We start from the raw sequence: 22,165 nt of genomic DNA, 5'->3' as shown, positions 1-22,165 counted from the left end.
TCCCCCTCCCTCCCAGGCTCTCAAACCTGGGAGGGGGGGGAGACTCTGAGTGGCCGCGGCGCGGGCGCCACTTCTCCCCCTCCCTCCCTCCTAGGCTTGAGAGCCTGGGGGAGGAGGCAGGGCTGGGGATTTGGGGAAGGGGCGGAGTTGAGGCGGAGCCGGGGATGGGGTAATTAAAGAACCGGGGGGAGGGGGCGGCCAAAATTGTTTTTGCTTTGGGCAGCAAAAATCCTAGAGCCGGCCCTGGTAGTACAGAAGGAAGACAGGCAGTCCTTAAGAAAGAAGAATGAAATAAAAAAGTTTACCAACCTGAAGATCCTGCACTTCTCGTGATATTGTTTCATTCAGGCAAGCAGGCCTTGCATTTCTTTGTTGCTCTGTTTGCATTTTGCATGCATGCATGCCTGTCTTACCCACAGGTACAGGAACTTCATTAAACTATTCCCAATCTGGGTCTTTTTACAGCCTGCTGCCATTATAGGTTTTTCCTTCTAGTGAGAGAGTGGTATGGTAGATCTCAAATCAATGAAGGCTGCACTCAGAAAGACCTCAAGACTTACGGAATATGCTGCTCAAACAGTTTCACTTTTGTTTCTACTGCCTGTCCCTCCCTTCTCACATTTATCTCCTGACTTCATCTCTTTGTCCAGATCTATTCCGCCCCCAACAATTCATTAAACTTTTTGAAACTTTACACTTTTAGAGAAAGGTAAGGGATTGACTCTGTGTACATGAATTTGCAGAGGGACAGACAATAGGGTTGAGGTCTGTTTTTTCTCACCTCTATATATTTATTTATTTTAAAACATTTTTGCTGTTAATGAGCATGTTATCTCTGGAGACACAAATTCACAGTTTGAGAACTGCAAAACTAAGCATCTCTTATGGTATCTTCTAGACTGAGCACTGAGTCCCATTGGGTAGATAGAAAGATTAACCTAAATAATCTATACAGAAGCCCCTGGAACCTCATAAGATTGGGTCCCTAATCCACGAGCTGTTGGAACTCATTTACAAAACTTTTCTTAAACACTACATGAATATATTCTCTTACTATAGAATTAGAATTTATAATCCCTATTCCATGAGGATTAATGTATCTTAATTAAAACTATCTTTAGATAGGTTTTTTCCTCAAAAAGCGTTTTATCAAAAAAATCCAATTTAAATAAAAAAAATCCAATTTTTAATTTTTTAATAAATCATTGATTTGTATCCACCTTGGATTTCTGTAGTACTGCATTTGAAACACTCATTCCACTGACTGAGAATGCTGCTAATAGCTTACAAATAGTCTGCACAGATAAAGGAATAGGTCCTAATGTTTAGCAGCAGGATTTCTTGTAATACTTTTTTACTCTGGAGTGTTAGAACCATTTACAAAAGTACTGTTGGATCTCAGAATTTTTCATACTTAACTTCTTAAAGTCATAGGTCATTAACAATGAACTTAAACTTCCCTACCTATTATTCAAGAGGTAAATATTTTCATCCATTTTTAACCTGAAATTTTGATGCAGTTGTACAGTAGTTCTATAAACTACATTGGTAGTAACATATAGATTTCTTGTTTGAGTGTGAAATGGAGAATTATCTAGACATTTTGCAAAAAGAAAAAGGAAGAAATAGTAGCACTTTACAGCAAAAATGTCATAAACTGTTTCTTGATCTGCTACCTTTATGAATATCTGTAGCTGATAATCTCAGCAATAGCACTCTAGAAATAGAGAAGATCTTTGGTTTTAATGTACTTTAAACAAATGGCCAACACTGTCCTTGGTCATTTGCATTCAATAAGAATTTCAGCTGTCCCCTTACCAGTGTTCTTCACTCCTCACAAGCACATTTACAATAATGAAAAATTATTTTCAGAGTATAAGTATCTGTTTTATACATTGCACATGCACTTTCAAAAGTAGCTTTATGGATTAAAAATGAGCGCTGAAAGCTATCAAAGTTAAAATTGGCAGTGCTGTATATTTTCCTTTTTTAAATATAGCAGCATCTTTCAGCCTGTTTTATTTTGCTATTGTGAAACATCTGGTTTGAGTGCAGTTTTGTCTGTGAAACTATTAAAAAATAGTTTAACTTACTAAAATCAAGCCAAACTTGATATTTTTTTTTGCTCTTTCAAAAATATCCATTGATTTTAATACCTAATTTGCACCCACAGGTATCACAGTTTCTGTGTGTTTATATTACATTTTGTGAACTGATGTGCTTTCATGCATCATCGTACTGGAACATGCAGTGCAGATGCAAGGTTGTGTGCACATAATTCAGAAAAATTAGTTCTTGGAGACTACTTCTTGTCTCTTTCTTCCATAAGGCATGTAGGAACAATCTTAAGCATGTTATGTATATGACTAGAGGGGGCTACAAATTTTACTCTTAAGTGAATAAAGGTTCCAACTCATTTTAAACCAAGTCTGATGAAGGAGATACCAGAATAAATATGGCTGCATAGGCTTTTGTTTGTAGTCATCCTTATCTTCTGAACAGTACTACACAGATCAAACAATATTCTTTCAACAGCCGAAAATGATCCAAGAAGTTAGTCCAGCTAGTTGCCAAAAACTCAACTTTAAAATGTTGATGTTCAGTATTATGATTACTGAAAGGCCATTATTAATTTGTCTTTGAGGTATTCCTTAGCACAAAACTAATTTCATTCCAACATACCCTTTTGCTGTGTGGACTATTGGAGTTTCTACTTATTACTTTTAAAAGTGTACAGGAATTATGTTAAATTTAGCTGTGCTGTGACTGGATTAGGTTTTCTTCCCACATTACACCTCTGTCAGTATTTGTGAGACTTGTCCAAAAGGATGACATTGAATATATGTGAATTTATAGATCATATTTAAATAAGGGAGAACTATATTAGCACCAATGTAAATGAAGAGGCTACTGCATTCATGCCAGAATGTCAGTCCACCTGTAGTAAAGGATTGATTCCAGTGTATAGGAGAATGAGCTTCTTCTGAGGAATGGCAATATTGATCGAACTGTTTTCTACCAATTTTGAGGGATTTGGGAAGAATTCCTGAAAAAAGAGGGAGAAATCAATTCATTCTTTTCTTCTTTTATCCTAATTTGTTCTTGCTTTGTCTTATATTTTTCCTCAAACCTCTCTTGGAATCATAACTTTTAAACTGTGGATTCTGAAAACTACATTATCTGCATGTTTGTGATTCCATTGTTTTTGGTTAGGGCTCTTGTTCCTTTCTGTGGTGTTTGCGTATTTCCAGACCAAAAGACAGAGGGTTACTGTATAGTTGTAAAAAAGGACATTTATACAAAACATTATTATAGTAACTATAGTTATTGAATGTATAGTCAACATTCCATAAACTGTGCCCCTGTATCACAGCCCTCCTATGGGCCAGCAAGGGGCATGTTTGATTAAACCCTGGGGACATAAGAGTGAGGAAAGGTAGACTCTGCTACTCCAGAGCCATCTCTTTCCTCCCTCCATCTTCCCTTGCAATGTACAGGGAAGGGGGTTCAGGGAAGGAAGAGATTTCTTCACTTTCACAGCTGCCTATTTGGTAAGCAATTGGGGGAGTTGATTGATTATTTTGTGTGCTTTCCCCACCTTTCCCTGTCCCTGAAGCCCTCTAGACATGTAGCAGCCCCACTTTCCCTGTCCTGTAATGGAAATCTAGTTTGGACTGCCTTTCCAACATGCTGAGAGTCTGATCACATCACCAGATTTAGGGATCAGGATTGAATTTTTCCACCCAGGGCAAGAGTCACAAGATGCCCAGCTGTTGTTTTTGCCTTCCTTGCAGCATTCTGGAGGCCTGGTTTCAGGTTAACAAAGAGTAAGGACAGGAATTTAAAAGTTGTAAGCTTATAAGTGGAGTTTATAAGTTTGTGAAGCTGGTGTCCAGTGTGGATAAGAGGCTCAAAGAGACAACTCCCAGAAATCAGCTTGAGCAAGAGACTCAGGGAATAACTTGTAGGACCTATTAGCCTGCAGGAAGAAGGGGAAACCATAAATTTTTGCAGAATGAGGTACCCTTCATGTTTACCCCCATCCCCTTTTATGAAGAGAGGGTAAGAAGATTATGAGGTGAGCTGAATCCTAGTAATTAGGCGGAAGGGGGCCAACCATGAATATTGGTTATTTGGCCTGGGGGGCATTTAATATACACACTGGGACTGAAGTAAAGCCTAAGAGTTTCTCTCTCTGTGTCTCACACACACACACAGACACACGCATCATAAAGTTGCAGCCTTCTGTTTTAAAATCCATCCCTTTATCTGTTATGTTCTCCTTTGTGCATTGATCAATCTGCTTACATTCACCCAACCTCTGCCCGAGTATATTTTCAATATATAAATCTTCATAAACCACTACCCAAAAAGTGTGATCTACTAACTCAGCCACACTCTATTCCTCAGTTCTCCTGCCCATTTCAGAGATACCAACATCTAGACTTTATTTCCAGAGGCTCAGTGATCCAAGTTTCCAGCAGCCCACAGTGATCCAGAGGTCACATTGTATCTTATTCTCAATATTCAGAAATACCTTCCATTATTCTGGTGTGAGACAACCTAATTTGTCCCATAAATCTTCCTTTGATGGACTGGAAAACCTGTTAACCCTTCTAATGTGAATCAGAAACCCAATTTGTCTGAGAGGAAGGGTCACAGATTTGACTGATTTCCATGAACACTAGTGATTTATCTCACAATTTATTAGTTCCACTAGCTGCATCACCACTTACAAAATCCAAGGTGATCTCACCTGTTCACACGTTACTAAAAAACAAGGCCAAAATTCACTAGTCTTCCAAAACTGAAGAAATAAAAATTTTATATATTTGAGCTAATTGAATGTGTGAATGAATGAAATTTCTATATCAAATCTTTTTTTGAGAAATATGACGTTTAAAGTCTTTTTATAACTCTCCATAAAAAACAAAATACCACCAACTATTAGAATGTACTCTGTATATTTTATGCATATACATATACTCGTTTAATATTTTTATATTTATATCTGTAGTTAAAACCCTAACTATTCCATTTATAATGCAGTTCATTTTTATTACAGCTCAGTTCCAAGAAACAAAAATCCATTCCAGGAGGTAAGTCATGTAAAAATCATACTTTTTCCAAATCAGGGTCTATGTATTATAGTATCAGTATTTTTTAAAGTTCCAGTCATTTCATGGTCGTGAATTCAGAAAATGGGAGAGTCTGTTTGCAAAATCACTACTCTAATTATATTTATTATTAATTATACTTAGCAGTTATGCTGGAGAGCTCCTTGTATCTTCAAAGGGTTGTACAAGCATTAACTACTCCTTACAGTATCCCTGCAAGGTAATTATTAGTGATTTAATGATAGAGCCATAATTAGAACGCAGCAATTTTAAACTCCCAATCCTTTTTAATTCATTTTCCACAAACATTTGTGGAAAGTGGTGGGTTTTTTTATTTTCATGGTGATGTTTTCTAAAAACAAAAATCTCATGAGTATTTATTTTAACACATTCATGCTCAGATTCGAGGTGACAATGCTTGCCCAGCCATCTTGAAATGTCTTTGGTTTCCCTTCTCTTTTGGTTTGTATTCACTTGGAGACCAAAAAAATACTATGTTACTTGAGTAACCATACATCATAAACAGCAAATAGTCAAAGTGAATATGTTGCAAATAACTTATAGGCTGAAATATGTTCACATAAAGTATTCAAATAATTTTGAACATCGAACAAATTAGTAAAAATCCATCAGTTCATGGATAATTCATGAATAGGGGGGAAAAGGCTAATAGTTCATCCATCTTTACAGTTTTCTTGAACATAGCCCAGAAAATGTTACTATTCTTACTATTCTTAGGTGGTTTTTAGGTCATTAAACCTTCTAATATTAAATGAAAATCTAAAAGAAAATAAAAAATGGTTAAAATATCTTAATAGTAACAGCAGTGTTAGAAGATAGAGCATCTTTATCAAATTAATTCTTAACCTTCCACCAGTGCCAAAACAATGATTAAAAATACTTCCACTAATGGTTATCTCAGTAAAAAATTAGTAACTCAGACTCAGAGTATTCCATTTTCTTCTATAAAGAAATATTTGAAAAGTCAAAAACTTCTGAAAAGCTAAATTAGATAAGGAAAAGTTTACAGCCCTGTTTTGTGTTTGAAGCCAGTGGTTTTCTGTCCCCTAAATGATTGTAATTGCAGTATTGGTAATTCAAGTAATATCCTTAGTAATAGATCCTTTAAGTAGAATTAGGTTTGTAAGATTAACAGGTGGCCCAGATTATTTATTGCTTCATTATTTGTTTGCTTTTGAAAACTCCATGTTAAAAAAAAAAAAAAAAGTTGCTGTTTAATAAAACTGGTTTACATCTCATTTTTTTATTAAACTCCATATACTATAGGAATTTGATTGCATATTCTAATTATCTCCTCTTCTATGTGTTTGTATTTTAGGCAATTGTTTTTGTAGTTGGAGGAGGCAACTACATTGAATATCAAAATCTTGTTGACTACATAAAGGTTAAGTACATTTTGCCAATTATATCCTATAATTAATTGATTATAACTAATTGTAGCCTATGTAACTTATCTTTTCAATCTTGTAGGAGCTTGTTATATTAAGTTCAGCTGAAATGCTTATGTTTATATACAACCTGAAAAAAATTATGTAGAAAAAACATCAATAGCAAATTTGGTTTTTGGTCTTGAAATGGTGAATGCATATTAGCTCTGACTGCAGTTTTGTTATCACTAAACTTGCAATATAGCTGAGAGTTAGACTGCTATACTACATTCCAAATTGTTTCACCTTAGAGTAATGTTTTACATGATAGGGAAATTGAAATCTGTAAATGTAGATGTGATGAATTGATCATTAACCTCATTTTTCTTTGCTGTTCAGGAGCAAGGAAAAAGTATTTTCTAGGTAAAATGTTGACCTCATCACTCTTTACAGATGAAAAGGCTCAAAGAGTAACTGTAATTGTAGAGGAATTACTCAAATATATATTGCAGGCAATGTCGAGTTCTTCTCAACTGACTGTTGAACATCATCATGGGTGCTTTGAGTCACAGTGTAGTTTTCATTTACAACACATCACTACTAAAATAGTATTTGCTGCCTAGTAATTGTCAGAAACATCCAGCAAACAGAGATCTTTATACATAACTGTACTACTCTGTCAAATAGGTTTGATACTGTCAGCTTTGCTAGTCACTAGGAAATATGAAGCTCTAGGTAAAAGACCCTGAATTATATGAAATCATCATATAATATGGTTGGAGTATTCTGCGTAGGACATATCCAATCCCCATCACATTTGATACTATTTCACAACATTGATTGATTAATTTTGATTGATAGTAGTTAGATAAAGCAGTTGTCACCACCTGTGAGTAAAGATTAGATGCTACTCAGGAATATCTTTCGGTAACTTTAATCTGAATGCGTCGAAAGTTCTTATTAGCAAACTGCTTTTTGTGCATGACTCTGCACTTGTAGTCTACTCAGAGCAAGGCCAGCAGATAATGGCATCTTGTTTTACAACAGCCTCATTTTGGTGTGACAGTTAATGTTTCAAATGCTGAATATATTGCAAACACCAAACTGGCTGTGTTGAAACACACATCAGGATTAACAGTATAACAGTAAGTGTGGTGACATTTACCCACCTTGGAAGAATCTTCACTAAAAAACCTATTGAAGAAATTTACCTAGAAAGCTTTATTGGATTGTTTGCATTGTTATGTGCAAGCAGCATGACATTTGGCTTTGCCAAAGAACAAACTGTATAGTATAGTAGTGCTTTCCATCTGTACTATATGCTGTAAAGACATGGACTAGCTTTCAGTTGCTTGAGGTTGGAAAAGAGACATTTTTTTAAAAAGTAACAGTTTGACTGCTGGAATACAGGCAATGCTGTTGAATGTGCATCTCAACTGGACAAGTCATGCCCTACAAGTTGTTGAGGAACAAACACCAGAACAACTAATCTTTGGTGAACTAGTTGGTGGTAAACGGACATAAAGTGAATAAAGGAAATATTTTGAAGACACTAAAAAGAATGTCAAGATACTATAAACGACAATTATAATAAATGGCAAATGAAGCTGTTTGAGGATAACTTCATCTTTGCGGTGAAGAGCCTGGCTTCTTCAGAAGGTTAACAAGGTGGTTCTTTGTGGTATAACGTAAACTTAACTGACTCATTTTACATAAGACGTCTTGAACGGGCAAAGCAGATCTTTAGGACTCAGCCCAGTCACTTTCTGCAGAACTAGAGCACCATGATGATTAGTTTACCAATACATTGTGTTCAAGGCTGTCTTCTCAAAAAGAAGGTAGAAACTAGTTTTCAGATTTAAGCTGAGATTCTCCTATATTTTTCTACTTACCTCAAATCAAGGGGAGGAGGCACCACAACTAGGGGGTTTGCTCTGAAGGCTCTGAAAGAAAATAAACTGTGTATATTTTCCTCTTAGCTGATTGCTGAAGCCTGGCTAATATCAAAAGTGCCAGGCCAACTACTGCTGCCAATCACTGGAGGGATTTGGGAGCAGTTGCTTCCCTGAGAGATTGCTTGTTTCAAACCATGCTTAAGTCAGTCTGGTGAGAGGATTGGGCTGCTGGCAGAAACTTCATTTTAGACACTTCAGTTTAAAGCAATAAATGGGAACCCATCAAGTGAAGATTGCCACAAATGCTCCGAGACACTATGCTGTATGGTTATCAAATGAAAATGTGTTAAAGAGCAATCAACAATCTTGAAAGGTAGAGTAGATTCTTAGGGCTTGTCTATACTTACGCGCTGGTTCGGCGGCAGGCAATTGAACTTCTGGGTTCGATTTATCGCGTCTTGTCTGGACGCGATAAATCGAACCCAGAAGTGCTCCCCGTCAACTCCAGTAATCCTGCTCAGTGCGAGGAGTACGCGGAGTCGACGGGGGAGCCTGCCTGCCGCATCTGGACCACAGTAGGTTTGAACTAAGGTACGTCGACTTCAGCTATGTTATTCACGTAGCTGAAGTTGCGTACCTTAGTTCGAATTGGGGGGTTAGTGTAGACCAGGCCTTAGAGATACACAGCAGATCAATCCACAGATCCTGTACACCCCTCTGCACCACCCCACCCCAAAAAAAGAAAACTCGTGAAAGGTGATGAGACAAATCAAGTACTCAAATCAGGTTTTTAGCTATTAACCCCTCATAACTGAGACTTTCCAGCCATTTTGGTGAATGTTGTTGATTGCTATAAACACAACATTGTGTGTTGTTACCTTCATTTTCAAGAAGGAGATATAATTAGTAGGATAAATCAATGTTCTATTACTAAAGCTCCTGTTGGTGTGAATGTTTTGTTTTCTGTGAAATTCAGTACTGCATAGTAAAAGATGACCCAGATGCCTGTAGTAAATTGCACAGACCTCTCCAAAGAGAACAAAAGAAGACCAGAGTATTGTTGCCCATTTCAACAATATATTTTTATGGTTTCTCAAGACTGGAAAACCTATGGACTTCAGCTATGCACAGGTCCTAGGCAACCAAGCAAAAGATTAGTGTTCCTTCCCTTAGCAGGCAATATCTCAGAAAACTTCTGAGAATGACTTCACGACACCTTAAGCGGAGGTGGGAAAGGGTGTTGTCTGGCTTGTTGGGAAAGGTGTGTGGCCGCTTTAAGAGCTAGAAAGCCAGAAAGTGACTCGCAGTGCAGCTTCAGACTTGGTCAACGTGGAGATGCTGACCGATTTCCCCCCCCCCCCCCCCCGGTGACCAGAAGAGAGGGAGGACTATTTAGGTCCACGCTCATGCAGGAAAAGCCCTCTGTGACCTTGACCAGGCAGAGTAACACCCACCCTCCCACCTAGATATGTAGTTTATCATGATCCTCTGTGGGCATTACACTAGTAGCTCCTTTCTTGGGGGGCTGGGAAGGAATTTTTCCCTCACTACCAGATTGGCCAAAGGCAAGGAGGGGGGGTTTCAGCTTACCCATAACAAGGGGGGGTCTAGTTGGGGTGAACATGAAATGGGGGTTAAACTACGATGTCACAAATCATTATGTCAGTGTGGGGCAGATGTCCAGTGCAGGTACTCTGTAGGGAAGGGATACAGTGATCAGATAAAATGAATTGGTAAGGATTTAGGGAGGTATTCTTTAAAGGAGTGGAAATGGGGTTCAGGCTTCCCATGACTGGTACAGCAGGGAGCCAACCCACCCCCATTTATAGCCTCCCTTACTCCTTATTTGGGGGGAGGACTGGCAAAGTCCCAGCAGCAGGTTAGCTTGGCACCAGGATGAGTAAAAAGGGAGGGCTGACAGCAGTTCCCTCATCCTTAGTATATGTAAATTATTTTGGAATTACCTGCACTGTACACATTTATCTGTCGAGTACCCCCAGACATGTAGGAATAAAGTTGCGGACTAATTAAACCAGTGGTTCTCAAACATTTGTATGCAAGACAAATCAGATTCCTGAAAGGGGTACGGTAGTCTAGAAAGGTAGAGAGCCACTGAATTGAACCACATCCATGTCTCCTTTCCCCCTTCCAGCATAGCCAGACAAGGATTGTTCATCTCTGAGGAGAGGATAGCTTTGCCTCGCTCATCTTCTGATTTGCCTGTAGCAGCATTAACTAAGCTTCAAAAGAAGGTTAAAATCAACCCTCGGAGATTAAGGAGAATCACAGTAATCTGATGCATATATGGAAATGGAAGAAAAGGTTGCATAAGGTTAATTGGCATAAACACAGCTTTTTTCCCAGTATCTTTTTCAACATCATAAAAAAACAACCTGTGTTTTCTGTTGTAAAACTTTCTGGTCATAGGTTCTGCAGATTACTAGTCTTGATGATCTATTTAAAAGACAAAATTTTGTGCGTTGGGTATTCGTAATAAAACTCTTACTCGTAAGCCATTTTAAGATACTATATCCCTGTTTACAAGACTGAATAGCATTAAGTCTAAGTCCTTACTTCTGTCAAGGAGTATGCTGTATCACAGGAACTTTAGATCGAGTGTAGTTTTCCATATGACTTTACATTTAGATTTTGTTTGATTCCCATAAATGAGTTTGGAATTTAATCTGAAAATCAGTTAAGTTATTTTACACAGCTTGAAATACATCTCCAATAATTGTTTGCCTATAAAATCTTGATTTGAATGTCTCAACCAAGTACTGGATTTTAAATTAAGTACCTTGCTCTCATATTTGATGATTAAACCACTGTGGTTAACTTTTTTAATACAAGCTTAATGTTTTATTTAAAATGATATATTTTTAGAAAATGTGTATGTTGGAGAGCTGAAGGATGACAGTTCTATTCCATGGCAACTTTGGAGGTTTTGAAATGTTTCATTCTGCATTGGAATGAAAACAAAGCCTTATGTTTGTTTTTGAAAAAGCAAAATTGTCAAAATGTCCATTTCCCAGTCAAAATCTGAGCTGTTTGCTAAGGTTTGGATGTAGTCTGGTATTGAGGCACTGGCCTGGAATGTGGGAGTCACAGGTTTAAGTCCCTGCACCTCCCTGATTCAGGGTTTTTCATCCTAGATTAATCAGACAGAGCAGGGACTTTGAACCAGGGTCTCCCATATCCCAGGCTAGTACCCTAAACATGAGGTTATAGAAAGATAGTCTCTCTCTCTCTGCCTCTCCCTCTACCTTTACAACAAAAAACTTCATCAAAACTGATGTCTGTGTGAAAAATCTCAGCTTTGATAGATCAGCATACAGTATGACAACTTTATTTTACTGAAAATGTTCTGATTAGCTCTACTGTATGTTCATTCAGACAGATACTGCATTGCTAAATACATTTTGTGTGTTTAAAGAACTACAGCCAGACTCAAGCAATATTTGAACGAAATTAAGAGTAAATTTTCCAGATTGCACTTGCACAGTTACCCATGTGTGTACATGTCTTATTTAAGGTGCTCTGAATGCAAAACAAATGAAGTTACGCAAGCAGTTTAGTGTTTATGCAAATTAGATCTCAAATAGTCCCACTTGCCATCACAGTTTTGAAGATTTTGACCCTAATATTTTTAGAATCCTATTCAAATCCTGTATAAAAACCATTTATTTCTTTCCAATATTCCAAATTGTGTATGTAAATGGAAGTATTATTCTCTAAGACTTTCTTCTTCTAATCTTCTGTCTGATTCATTCATTGATACCTCAGTCTAATATTTATAGAATCAGAACTTATCAGCACAGAAGAAATGTTGATGTCCCAAACCCAAGACTGGGGCACCACTGGCAGCATGATAACCCTAATTTTAAACAAGTGTGCTTTGATGTTCTTCTTCGGCTAAATGCAGACTTATTCCAAGTAGATGTTTGCACGCTGGAGCCTTTTGTCCAGCAGGACCTGCAGAGGGGAGGCACTCACACCTCATGCCTGTAACCTGGCAGCGTCGCCCCGACCCCCTTCAGTTCCTTTTTACTGCCTGTCAGGTATAGTCAGAGCTCTGTGTCTGTTGCTACAACCTCACAAATTTATAGCCCAACCTCCTCACACAGGATCATGGCTGCACCCTGCTCCAGTGTTCAGCTCTCTGCACCTTGCAGCGTGGCCACTGCATGCCTTAGAGAGGAAGGAGGGTGTGGTTTGGAGGCTGTCCAACAGGTCCTACTTAACAGCAGGAGACCTTCCATTAGAACGATCTACAGGGCAAAGTGGAAGAGATTTTCTGCATCGTCCTTGGCCCATCAGTCCCATCTGATAGAGGCTTCCATCCAGGACATCCTGTAGCACCTTCAGGAATCAGGCCAAATATTGGCATTTCATCCCCCTGTTCAAGGGAAATCTGTTTTCTCAAAACAAAATTCTTGAGAGGTTTCTTCCGCCTGCTTACTCCAGTCAGAGAGGTGGCCCCCTTGTGGGACCTGAACATGGTTTTAGCGGCTATAATGGGGCCTCCATTTGAGCCACTTGCTTCCTGCCTGCTGCCCCTCTTTTCTCCGAAGACTGCATTCTTGATAGCTATTACCTGTGCCAGAAGGGTATCAGAGTTGTAGGTCCTGATGGCTGGGCAGTTTTCCAGGGACAAGAGAATGCTCCAGGGACAAGTGATGCTTCAGCCACGCCAAAGTTTGTATCCAGGGTGGTGTCTCTAGTGTGCTTTGATGTTTGTCAGTTTCACCTGAACCAAGTGATGTATCTACCTGTATTTTTCCCCAAGCCGCATTCCTCCCTGGAGGAGCTAATGTTAGATGCTGTCTGATGTTAGATGCTGTCTGAACAGGACTGAAAAATTTCGTGTTTTGCCTCATCTGTTCGTATCATATTCAGACCGCATGAAGGGACAAGTGGTCTCTGCGCAGACCATCGGTAGATGGACAACATTTTGCATCATTACATATGAGATGGCATTGGCTATGCCTCCTCAGCAGATACGGATGCATTTGATGAGATCACAAGCAACATCAGCGGCATTTTTTAATGGCATTTCCATATTGGACATTTGTAGTGCGGACACTTGGTTGTCTGTACACACATTAATGGACCATTATGCAATCTCTGCTTCTTCCAGAACAGACGCTAACGTTAGAAGAGCAGTCCTACAATCCTTGCTTAGGTAGACTCTGGATAGTCGGTGCAAAGGAACGGTGGGGAGGGGGGAGCGCGTGTCAGGGTGGTACTGCCTCATATAGCCAGAGGAGATGCTACGGGCATGAGCGCCACCCTTCTACGGGTACTGCTAGGCAAAAGACTGTGGCGCGCGCACACGCCTACTTGGAATACAAGTCTATATCACATCTCAAAGAACCGTGGTTACAAGTAGCCGTTTCTTTTTGAAAGCTAGATCAATAGCACTAAACTCACAGGTCTTGTAGTTCTCTATGGAACGGAAACAACACAGGGTAAAAGCTGTGCAAATTTCCTTGCAGTGCTTCACCAATGATCCACAGCTCTTCCTTCTTAGAGACTATATCTGGAGTAATCAGTTCTCCAGAGCTATTAATCTTTTATTCTTTGCTAAGAATGCCCTTTTTGGAAATGTTTGATGTGGGCATATGTCTGTAAGGAACTGGATTGAAACCCAAACTCATCTCAAAAAAGCCACCAGACAGCTTTCAAATAGCAATAAATTTGATGACAATGTCAGTGATCAGACTAGTGAACTAACTATATTTCAACTAATGACAAGAGTTTAAAAGGTTCTTCATTCCATTATCTTCGTTACTATAAGACTTGCAGTGCCCCAAAGGAAAAGATTTCTGTTTGCAGACATGCAAATACACATTGAATGCCCAATGTCTTTAACTAATTAACTTTCTCTGGAAGACCTATTTTATCATCTCCCTGCCTTTAAAAAAACGATAACGTGTTTTAGCAAGGTGCCAGGCTGTGTGGCTGTTTGGCAGACCATTCTTTCTTCCGACCGCCAGTGTAGACCTACATGTTTTCATGGGTGGGAGACATGATGAGGTAAACCCCTCTTCCTCGTCACTGTAAACAGGTTATGAAGTGAGGAAAAGTAAAAAAACATCAACACAGTTATTTGGAAGTATTGGAGGATCTCAAATCTGCACTTGTGGGTCTACTTTTTGAAGGGATTTGGCTAACAGTTTAATACTGGAAATATTTTCTTATTGTTTCTATATTTAATATACATCTTATTAGCATTTTGGAGATGAAAGAATCAGGATGATTTTTCAGACTTAGAAACTATTAGGAAAATATTGCTGGAACAAAAACAATTTGTAGTCACTGCAAACTGAAAATGTTTTATCCAAAGTTACTATATTTTTAATTGAGCAAGTAGTAGTGTAGTAGATTGGCATGAATGTGATACCTCTGTTTTTGGGTAAGGGATTTTATCGTCAATGTACTGTTGTATTAGACTTTTCCCTGTCATGCAATGGGCTCTAGATTGGGGGTTTTAGGCTTTACTGTAATACAAATAATAATGCATTGCTACCATTCCTATAACGATGCCTTATAATATTATAAAACAAGGATGTGTGGTTTTTCTATGAGAGCTCATGAGGAAGCCCATCGGATGGAGATTTTATATCCTTTTAAAAGTTGTAACAAAGGACTGACAATTAGATTCTGAGCTCCTCTATATGGGAAGCTGGTCCTGATTAATTCCCTGTGTGGATGTTCTTATTCCAGAATAAGAAGGCTTTATACCAATTTTGCTTAGTACATTTTGGAAGTGGATTCATTTTAGGGCTTGTCTACATGGGAACACTAAGGAAAATTAATAAAATTAACTTTTAAAGTTAAATTGCATTAACCCCCATAACTATGCTCTTATTCAGAATTAAAAGGGCCTTAATTTGGATTACTTTAATTTTTAAATTTACACCTTTTAGGCCCTATGTAGATAAAACCTAATTCAGAATAAGGCCCTCTTATTCCAGAATATGATCATCTAGACAGGAAGTTATTCCAAAACTTCTCTTCTGCTTTAAATTCACACCCTACCTTAACCCAAATTAATTTTCCAGTAGACAAGCCCTCTAATTGATTTGCGTGTGTGAAAAATGCCTCATTTTTCACTGCTTTCTGACTTTGTCCCATCATTTCCCCATTTCTTCCACTTAATCAACGTTGTTTATTTTCTTGTGAGGCATTTACTTTTCCTACCTGATCAGCAACATAGGTTTTATACTAGAAGAACAAGTTCCTCACATGATCTCTGACTGCTAAAGTTATTGTTTTGTACACAATAGTTAATCACCCACATTGTTGCTTTATTAAAACTGATCTCTCCTTATCTTTTCTTTGCACAGGGCAAACAAGGCAAACATGTCTTATATGGCTGCAGTGAACTTTTTAATGCTGCACAGTTTATAAAACAGGTAAGTTACCACTAGTATCGTTTTAAACTTTCAATACTTTGAGTTAATTGCCTTAATAGCCCATCGCTGATTTTATTGGATTCAGTTGTAGAAATTGAACTATTTTAAACACTTTAATACAAATTGAAATATAGATCAACTGGTGTAAGTTTAAAAAAAAAAATCTAATAAAATTTAAGAGGCCTGAGTTGTAAATGGGTATTTAGCAAGTGCACATATAACAGATGAATATGGTTTGTAATCAAGTATGCTTTAATTAAATGTCTCCAAGTAACATAAACCGTTATGGAGAAGATGGATTGATTTCACAGAACTCCTCCAAATTCGCATGTCAATCCATATTAGCTGTTGAAATACCCCAGTGGGGTAAACACCTCCATCTGACACTGTTTTGAAAGCTTTGGCTTAAGCTTTTCACGTTTAGGCTTTGTCTATCCTACCAGGGTAAGTCGACCCGAAGTTACACTACTCCAGTTACATGAATAACGTAACTGGAGTCAAGGTAGCTTAGGTCAATTTACCACAGTGTCTACACTGCGCTGCGTTGATAGGAGATGCCCATCAACTTACTTTACTCTTCTTGTTCCGGTGGAGTTGACCAAAGAGTGATCTGCAGTTGATTTAGCGGGTCTTTACTAGACCTGTTAAATTGACCCCCCGCTGCATCGATCGCAGCAGCATCGATCCCCGGTAAGTGTAGACATGGCCTAAGTGCCTGACCTTGAGAGTGCTACACCCATGAACTGCGGTGGGAGTTGCAGGTCCCCCATATCTTTTGGAGTAAGCCCTTAAATGACAGTGAGACTTAATTAACAGTAATATCAGTTTCTCCACACTCCTTTCCAACGATACACAACTGCTCAGCCTAGTTGACACTGTTGAGCATTTCTTAGCACTGCAGTGCCTCCCATCACCTATATTTCTTCCTTTGTTAGTCCTTTCATGGTAGTTAAAGCAAATCAATTGGTATTTAAATACATCTGGCAGAACTAAGCACATTCTTACTTCATAGGGATGAGAGTACTTAGTGTACACTATTAAGCCGACAGCTCTGTACTCAACTGTGTAACTATAGATTTTTCTTTTTATGAAAGATTGGCTTTGTTTAGTAAAAACAACAAGGAGTCTAGTGGCACCTTAAAGACTAACAGATTTATTTGGGCATAAGCTTTCGTGGGTAAAAACATCACTTCTTCAGATGCATAGAGTGAAAGTTACAGATGCAGGCATTATATACTGACATGTCAGAAGTGAGGTTTTTACCCACGAAAGCTTATGCCCAAATAAATCTGTTAGTCTTTAAGGTGCCACTAGACTCTTTGTTGTTTTTGTAGATACAGACTAACACGGCTACCCCCTGATGCTTTGTTTAGTAGACATTCCAGAGCTGTTCATATTTTATTATCAGGACAAAATAAATCAATGCTTTTTATACCTTACACTTTTCTCTTAACTAGCATTCTTTCATTTGTAAACAGCAACCAAATATTGTAAAAAAAACCAAGTTTGCTCTTTAAACTGAATTATTGGGCTAAAAAATAATGCTGGCAATGTGATTTTTTTTTTCTTTTCCCTCTTTGTATTTAGCTGTCCCAACTTGGGCAGAAATAGGACCGAAAAACACCATTATTTGAAACTACCTGGCAATTTGGAAGTGTGAAGAAAAAGATCATGACAACAATCAGATGACACCTTCATATCTATAACCTTGTTATAACATTAAAACTTAAACCGTTCCATTAATCTGATAATTTTGAAGGAAGGCCTGTACTTAACATAGTGTATATGAATAACATTTCAGAAAATAAAACTTAATCTATATTCTGTCTGCTGCAACATTTCTGTGGTTGGTGCATTTTAAATTTTTAGATTGCAAATGTAATTGTGGTATGTCTGGGACTTGAGTGCAATAGAAAGTGTATATGCAAGGCCTACATGCAGATAATAGCATTTATCAGGTACCGTATGTATCCCTTAGTTCTTGTTACAGTAACTGACACAATCGTTTTAAACAAAAATTAAGAGAAAATTGCTTAACTTGAAGAAATATGTTCTCCTATTGAAAGCCAGACCATCTAAATGTATGTTAGAAAATGGAAGAAGACAAAACTGCATTTTTAGGCCTGTATGTTTATCAGGGGAAAATTCTAGTAACAATGTCACAAGACTGGGAAATAGCAAAAATCATAAGAACCTCATGGATATGTTTTGTAGAACCCAAACTAATTTTTCAGAACCAGCTATAAATGATCAATGTTTTTAAGCATTTCATAAGAACATAAGAATTGCCATAGTGAATCAGATCAGTGGTCCATCTCGACTACCGTCCCCTCTCCTACAGTGGCCTGAACCAGATATTTCAGAAGAAGGTGCAACAAGCTCTTCAGAAAATGGTTATGGCATAAACCTCAGGGAAAGTTTGTGTTTCTAACCTGTGATAGAGATCGGCTTGAACATTGAAATATGTGAATTTCCAAAACTTTAATATTTCTTCTTATAACTTCAGATATTCTTGTCATCCACATAAATACCCAGGTCTTTTTTTAGGCTCAATATTTTGTACCAAAGGGTTCTGCTGGCTAATTGTGCCTTGTATAAAAAATAGGGCTGTCGATTAATTGCAGTTAACTCACGTGATTAACTCAAAAAATTAATCGCGGTTAAAAAAAATTAATCACAATTAATCCGTTTTAATTCCAAAATATGGGAAGGAAGAGGTTTGGCGCATGCTTTCAGAAATCTTAAAGGAACAACACTCCGATGTGGAAACTACAGAACCCGAATCAGTTTTTCAGAAGCCTTCATTGCAGTTCATTTGGCTGTTTAAGATTCTGAAAAATTTTACAGCTATTAACCTGCTCATTCATCTGCCTGCCCAGTCAAAATTTCAGCATGAAACTGGTGGAATCCGTGGTCCTCTGAACTCAGGTTTATCTTTTTTGCATGATCATTAAATGTGTAACTGTTTTAATTGGGTATTGTAACAGAAACTGTTTAAAATGTAACTTCTTCATGAACACTAAAACAAAATCACAATACAGCACTTACTGCTTTGTAAGTCTAAAATTGAAATACATTATAACTATAGCATTTTATGGTGGATGCTGGTTCAGGGGATTTTTATTTTTTTTTTTTAATGCAAATTTCTCAGGTGGACTTAGCCACAGAGTACACAGGGGAGTTTCTTAATTAGAGCAGCCCTGTAATGGCTGGATTAATATTGTCACTTCCCCAAAATAGTACATCTCTACAGGAGGTGACTCTCAGCCTGCCCTACCAAATCAGTATGGTTTGAAAGGTGGAAATTTCTTCAAATGAAATAATTACACAACATACCACAAGAGAGGTTCTTCTTCCTGAAATGGTGGAATTCTTTGGGGAAGGGAGGCAACTATCTCACTTATGTGTGTGTTGTGTGTGCGCACAAACATATTTTAATAATTTTATTTAAGAACTGAGAGATTCTGTGATTTGTTGCTTTAATGGTTGAAATTTTCCAGGATGCTTCTTCCCACAACCTTTGAATTTTTCAACTATCTTCTTTTGTAACATTAATTTTGTTCAAAGGGAAATCCTTTTCTGATACCAGTGAATTCTTAGACATCCCCACACAAGTAATGCATTTCATCTACTCCTTAAAACATGAGTACAAAGTAATACAAGAAAACAAATGCATTTTTAGTGCCATTTTATCCATAGGAAATATTGGAAATAAAAATCATCATAAGAACATAACATAAGAATGGCCCTACTGGGTCCATCTAGCCCTACAGAATGGCCCTACAAAGGTCCATCTAGCCCAGTATCCTGTCTTCCAACAGCGACCAGTGCCAAGTGCCCCAGAGGGAAAGAACCGAACAGGTTATCAAGTGATCCATCCCCTGTCGCTCATTCCCAGCTTCTGGCAAACAGAGGCTAGGGACACCATTCCTTCCCATCCTGGCTAATAGCCATTGAACATATGCACTCTTTCATTAGCTCAGCAGTCTGTCCAGTACCTGTAACTACTGGCACTCCCCATCTTAAAAAAAAAACCCTATTTCAGTCCAGTTCTTATATTAATCTCATCCCTATAGTATCTGAGCACCAGTAGTGCATAAAGCAACATGACTAACATCTGTTACGTGTAACTCATCCTTGCTCTCATTCTCTACCCAGTGGGGAAATTGCATGTGCAGGTTTTTGTTTGTTTGTTTTTAATAAATTATACTGTGCTATGTGTTTGTTAGTGAAGATTAGTGAAAATGAGGTCAAAGTAGTACATCTGGCACTTGGAATGGAAGAGAGTGAGTGTTGAGGTGGTTCTTCATTCCTATGGGAGTTTGTTCCAGAATCTTGGGCCAACCTATGAGAGAGCTCCATTTCCTGCACAGGTGAGCTTTACCCTTGTGGTGAACTGCTGAGTGCTTGAGAAGCAATGTTGTTGACCACATACATCAGCCCAACTCTTTTGGCAATTTCTTAGATATCCTGGGCCCAAGTCATTGAGCACCTTGGGGAAAAAAGGACCAACATCTTGAATTTAACACACTATTCTATAGGAAGACAGTGTAATGAGCAAAGGATAACTTGTGCTCACTGTAGCCCAGATTGCTGAGGATATGTGCTTCTGCATTCTACAGTAATTGGAGTGTCCTGATGGCTGAGAGCTTCATGCTAAAGTAGAAGTGGTTATGTTCAAACCAGGAAGTGACAAAGACTGGGACAGAGCCTCCTTACCATCTGTGGTTGGCAAAGAGCATTATCCATGGATGCTGCTATATGAGCACTTAGCATCAGCAAGGAATCCAGGAGCACTCCTAAACTATGAACTGAACTGACCAGTTATGGGTGTGTATCTTCAACCAAAGGACACTGCACTATGGCTGCAAACTCTGCAAAATGCCTTCCATTGTCAAGCAGCAGAAACTCTGCTTTTTGCTTGGGTTCAGCTTCAAATGTATGAGCTTGAATCTGTTTAGGACTGTTTACAATTTTAATATATACCAGGTGGCTTTTCTTATTGATTTCAAAGTTTGTTCAACATTTAAACTACAGTTTAGGCAGATTTAGTTCCATTTCACATGTTCTGGAGTTATGATTCACATTGTCATTTTTTCTAAATTATGTAGAACCAAGTTAACCAAGCTTTCGCAGCCAAATTTACCATTCCTTATAATTACTACCCCTTTTTGCAGGCCGAATTGAGTCAGATTACCCTCTGTTACACCTCATCAATTTTAGCAAAGTCCTGCCCACAGTACAGTGACTAGGAAAGCATTATAGTTGTAGTTCCACTTATTACATCCACTGCTATAATACCTTTTTATCTCAATGCAACCTTTCAAATTCTGATTTGTCTTTGGTTGCTCTCTGGGATTAATAGAAATCACCCATATGGGATATCTTGTCATTTGTTCTCTTCTTAACTTGTTTCTCTCCCTCGTAAAAAAAATAATAATAATAATAATAAAATAAAAATAAAAAAAGTTTCAAAAAGGGAGAATGTTTAAATCTTTAGACATGGGACACGTTGTCAAATACTTAGTAAAATTCATTTGCTATCTTCCAAGCATCTAGAGGTGCCTTAAAGCTTTGCTGTATGTACTTCGTCATTTGCTACTTGAGCAGTGCATAAGTTTTATGATTAAAGCTTTAATATATTTCTAAATAAATGTATAGTTCCTCCACAACACACACCATTTGGTTTTCATGTTTTGATACATTCCACACCTTATATTTTGTGTCCGCATCAAAACGAAGTACAGTAGAGTCTCAGAATTACGAACACGTCAGGAATGGAGGGTGTTCATTACTCTGAAATGTTCACAACTCTGAACAAAATATTATGGTTCTGTCAAAAGTTTACAACTGAACATTGACTTAATACAGCTTTCAATCTTTACTATGGAGACAAAAAATGCAGCTTTTAACAATCTTAATTTAAATGAAACAAGCACAGACATAGTTTCCTTACCTTGTCAAATCCTTTAACTTTCCCTTATTTTTTTTAGTCGTTTACATTTAACACAGTACTGTACTGTATTTGCTTTTTGGGGGTTTTTTGTGTCTGCTGCAGCCTGATTGTGTACTTCCAGTTCCAAAGGTCCGGTCAGTTCATAACACGTGTTCATAATACTGAGATTCTACTGTATTTCACTGGGGCATCTCTTTGTGAAAAGTTCTATAGCATTTACTGGTTCTTTCTACCATCATTGGAATATTACATATTCCTGTTAAGTGGCCCATCTCCAAAAGAGATCAGTAGTAGAAAAGGAATGCAAGGGATCATGCAGGGAAACCTTTAGCAGGATTGTCTCCTCCATCATTCTAAGGGCTATTGAGGTTAAGAGAAAGCTCTTTATGTG

General features: G+C 38.0%; 1 protein-coding gene across 1 annotated transcript in view; it reads left to right on the top strand.

Annotated features, from left to right (window-relative positions):
• Nucleotides 1-17,642, top strand: part of SCFD1 (sec1 family domain containing 1) — a 144,494-nt gene extending 126,852 nt beyond the window's left edge. The window contains exons 22-25 of the mRNA XM_034768729.1: nt 5,066-5,099; nt 6,457-6,522; nt 15,750-15,818; nt 17,406-17,642. Of these exons, the coding sequence (XP_034624620.1) occupies nt 5,066-5,099; nt 6,457-6,522; nt 15,750-15,818; nt 17,406-17,429 (193 nt within the window). The 3' untranslated portion in view covers nt 17,430-17,642. The remainder of the gene's footprint in view (nt 1-5,065; nt 5,100-6,456; nt 6,523-15,749; nt 15,819-17,405) is intronic.
• The last annotated feature ends 4,523 nt before the right edge of the window (nt 17,643-22,165 follow it).

Source organism: Trachemys scripta, chromosome 4 (genome assembly GCF_013100865.1).
Source record: "Trachemys scripta elegans isolate TJP31775 chromosome 4, CAS_Tse_1.0, whole genome shotgun sequence".
Classification (NCBI taxonomy): domain Eukaryota; kingdom Metazoa; phylum Chordata; order Testudines; family Emydidae; genus Trachemys; species Trachemys scripta.
Note: the sequence above shows the minus strand (reverse complement) of the source record. Positions and strands in the feature narration are given on the sequence as shown.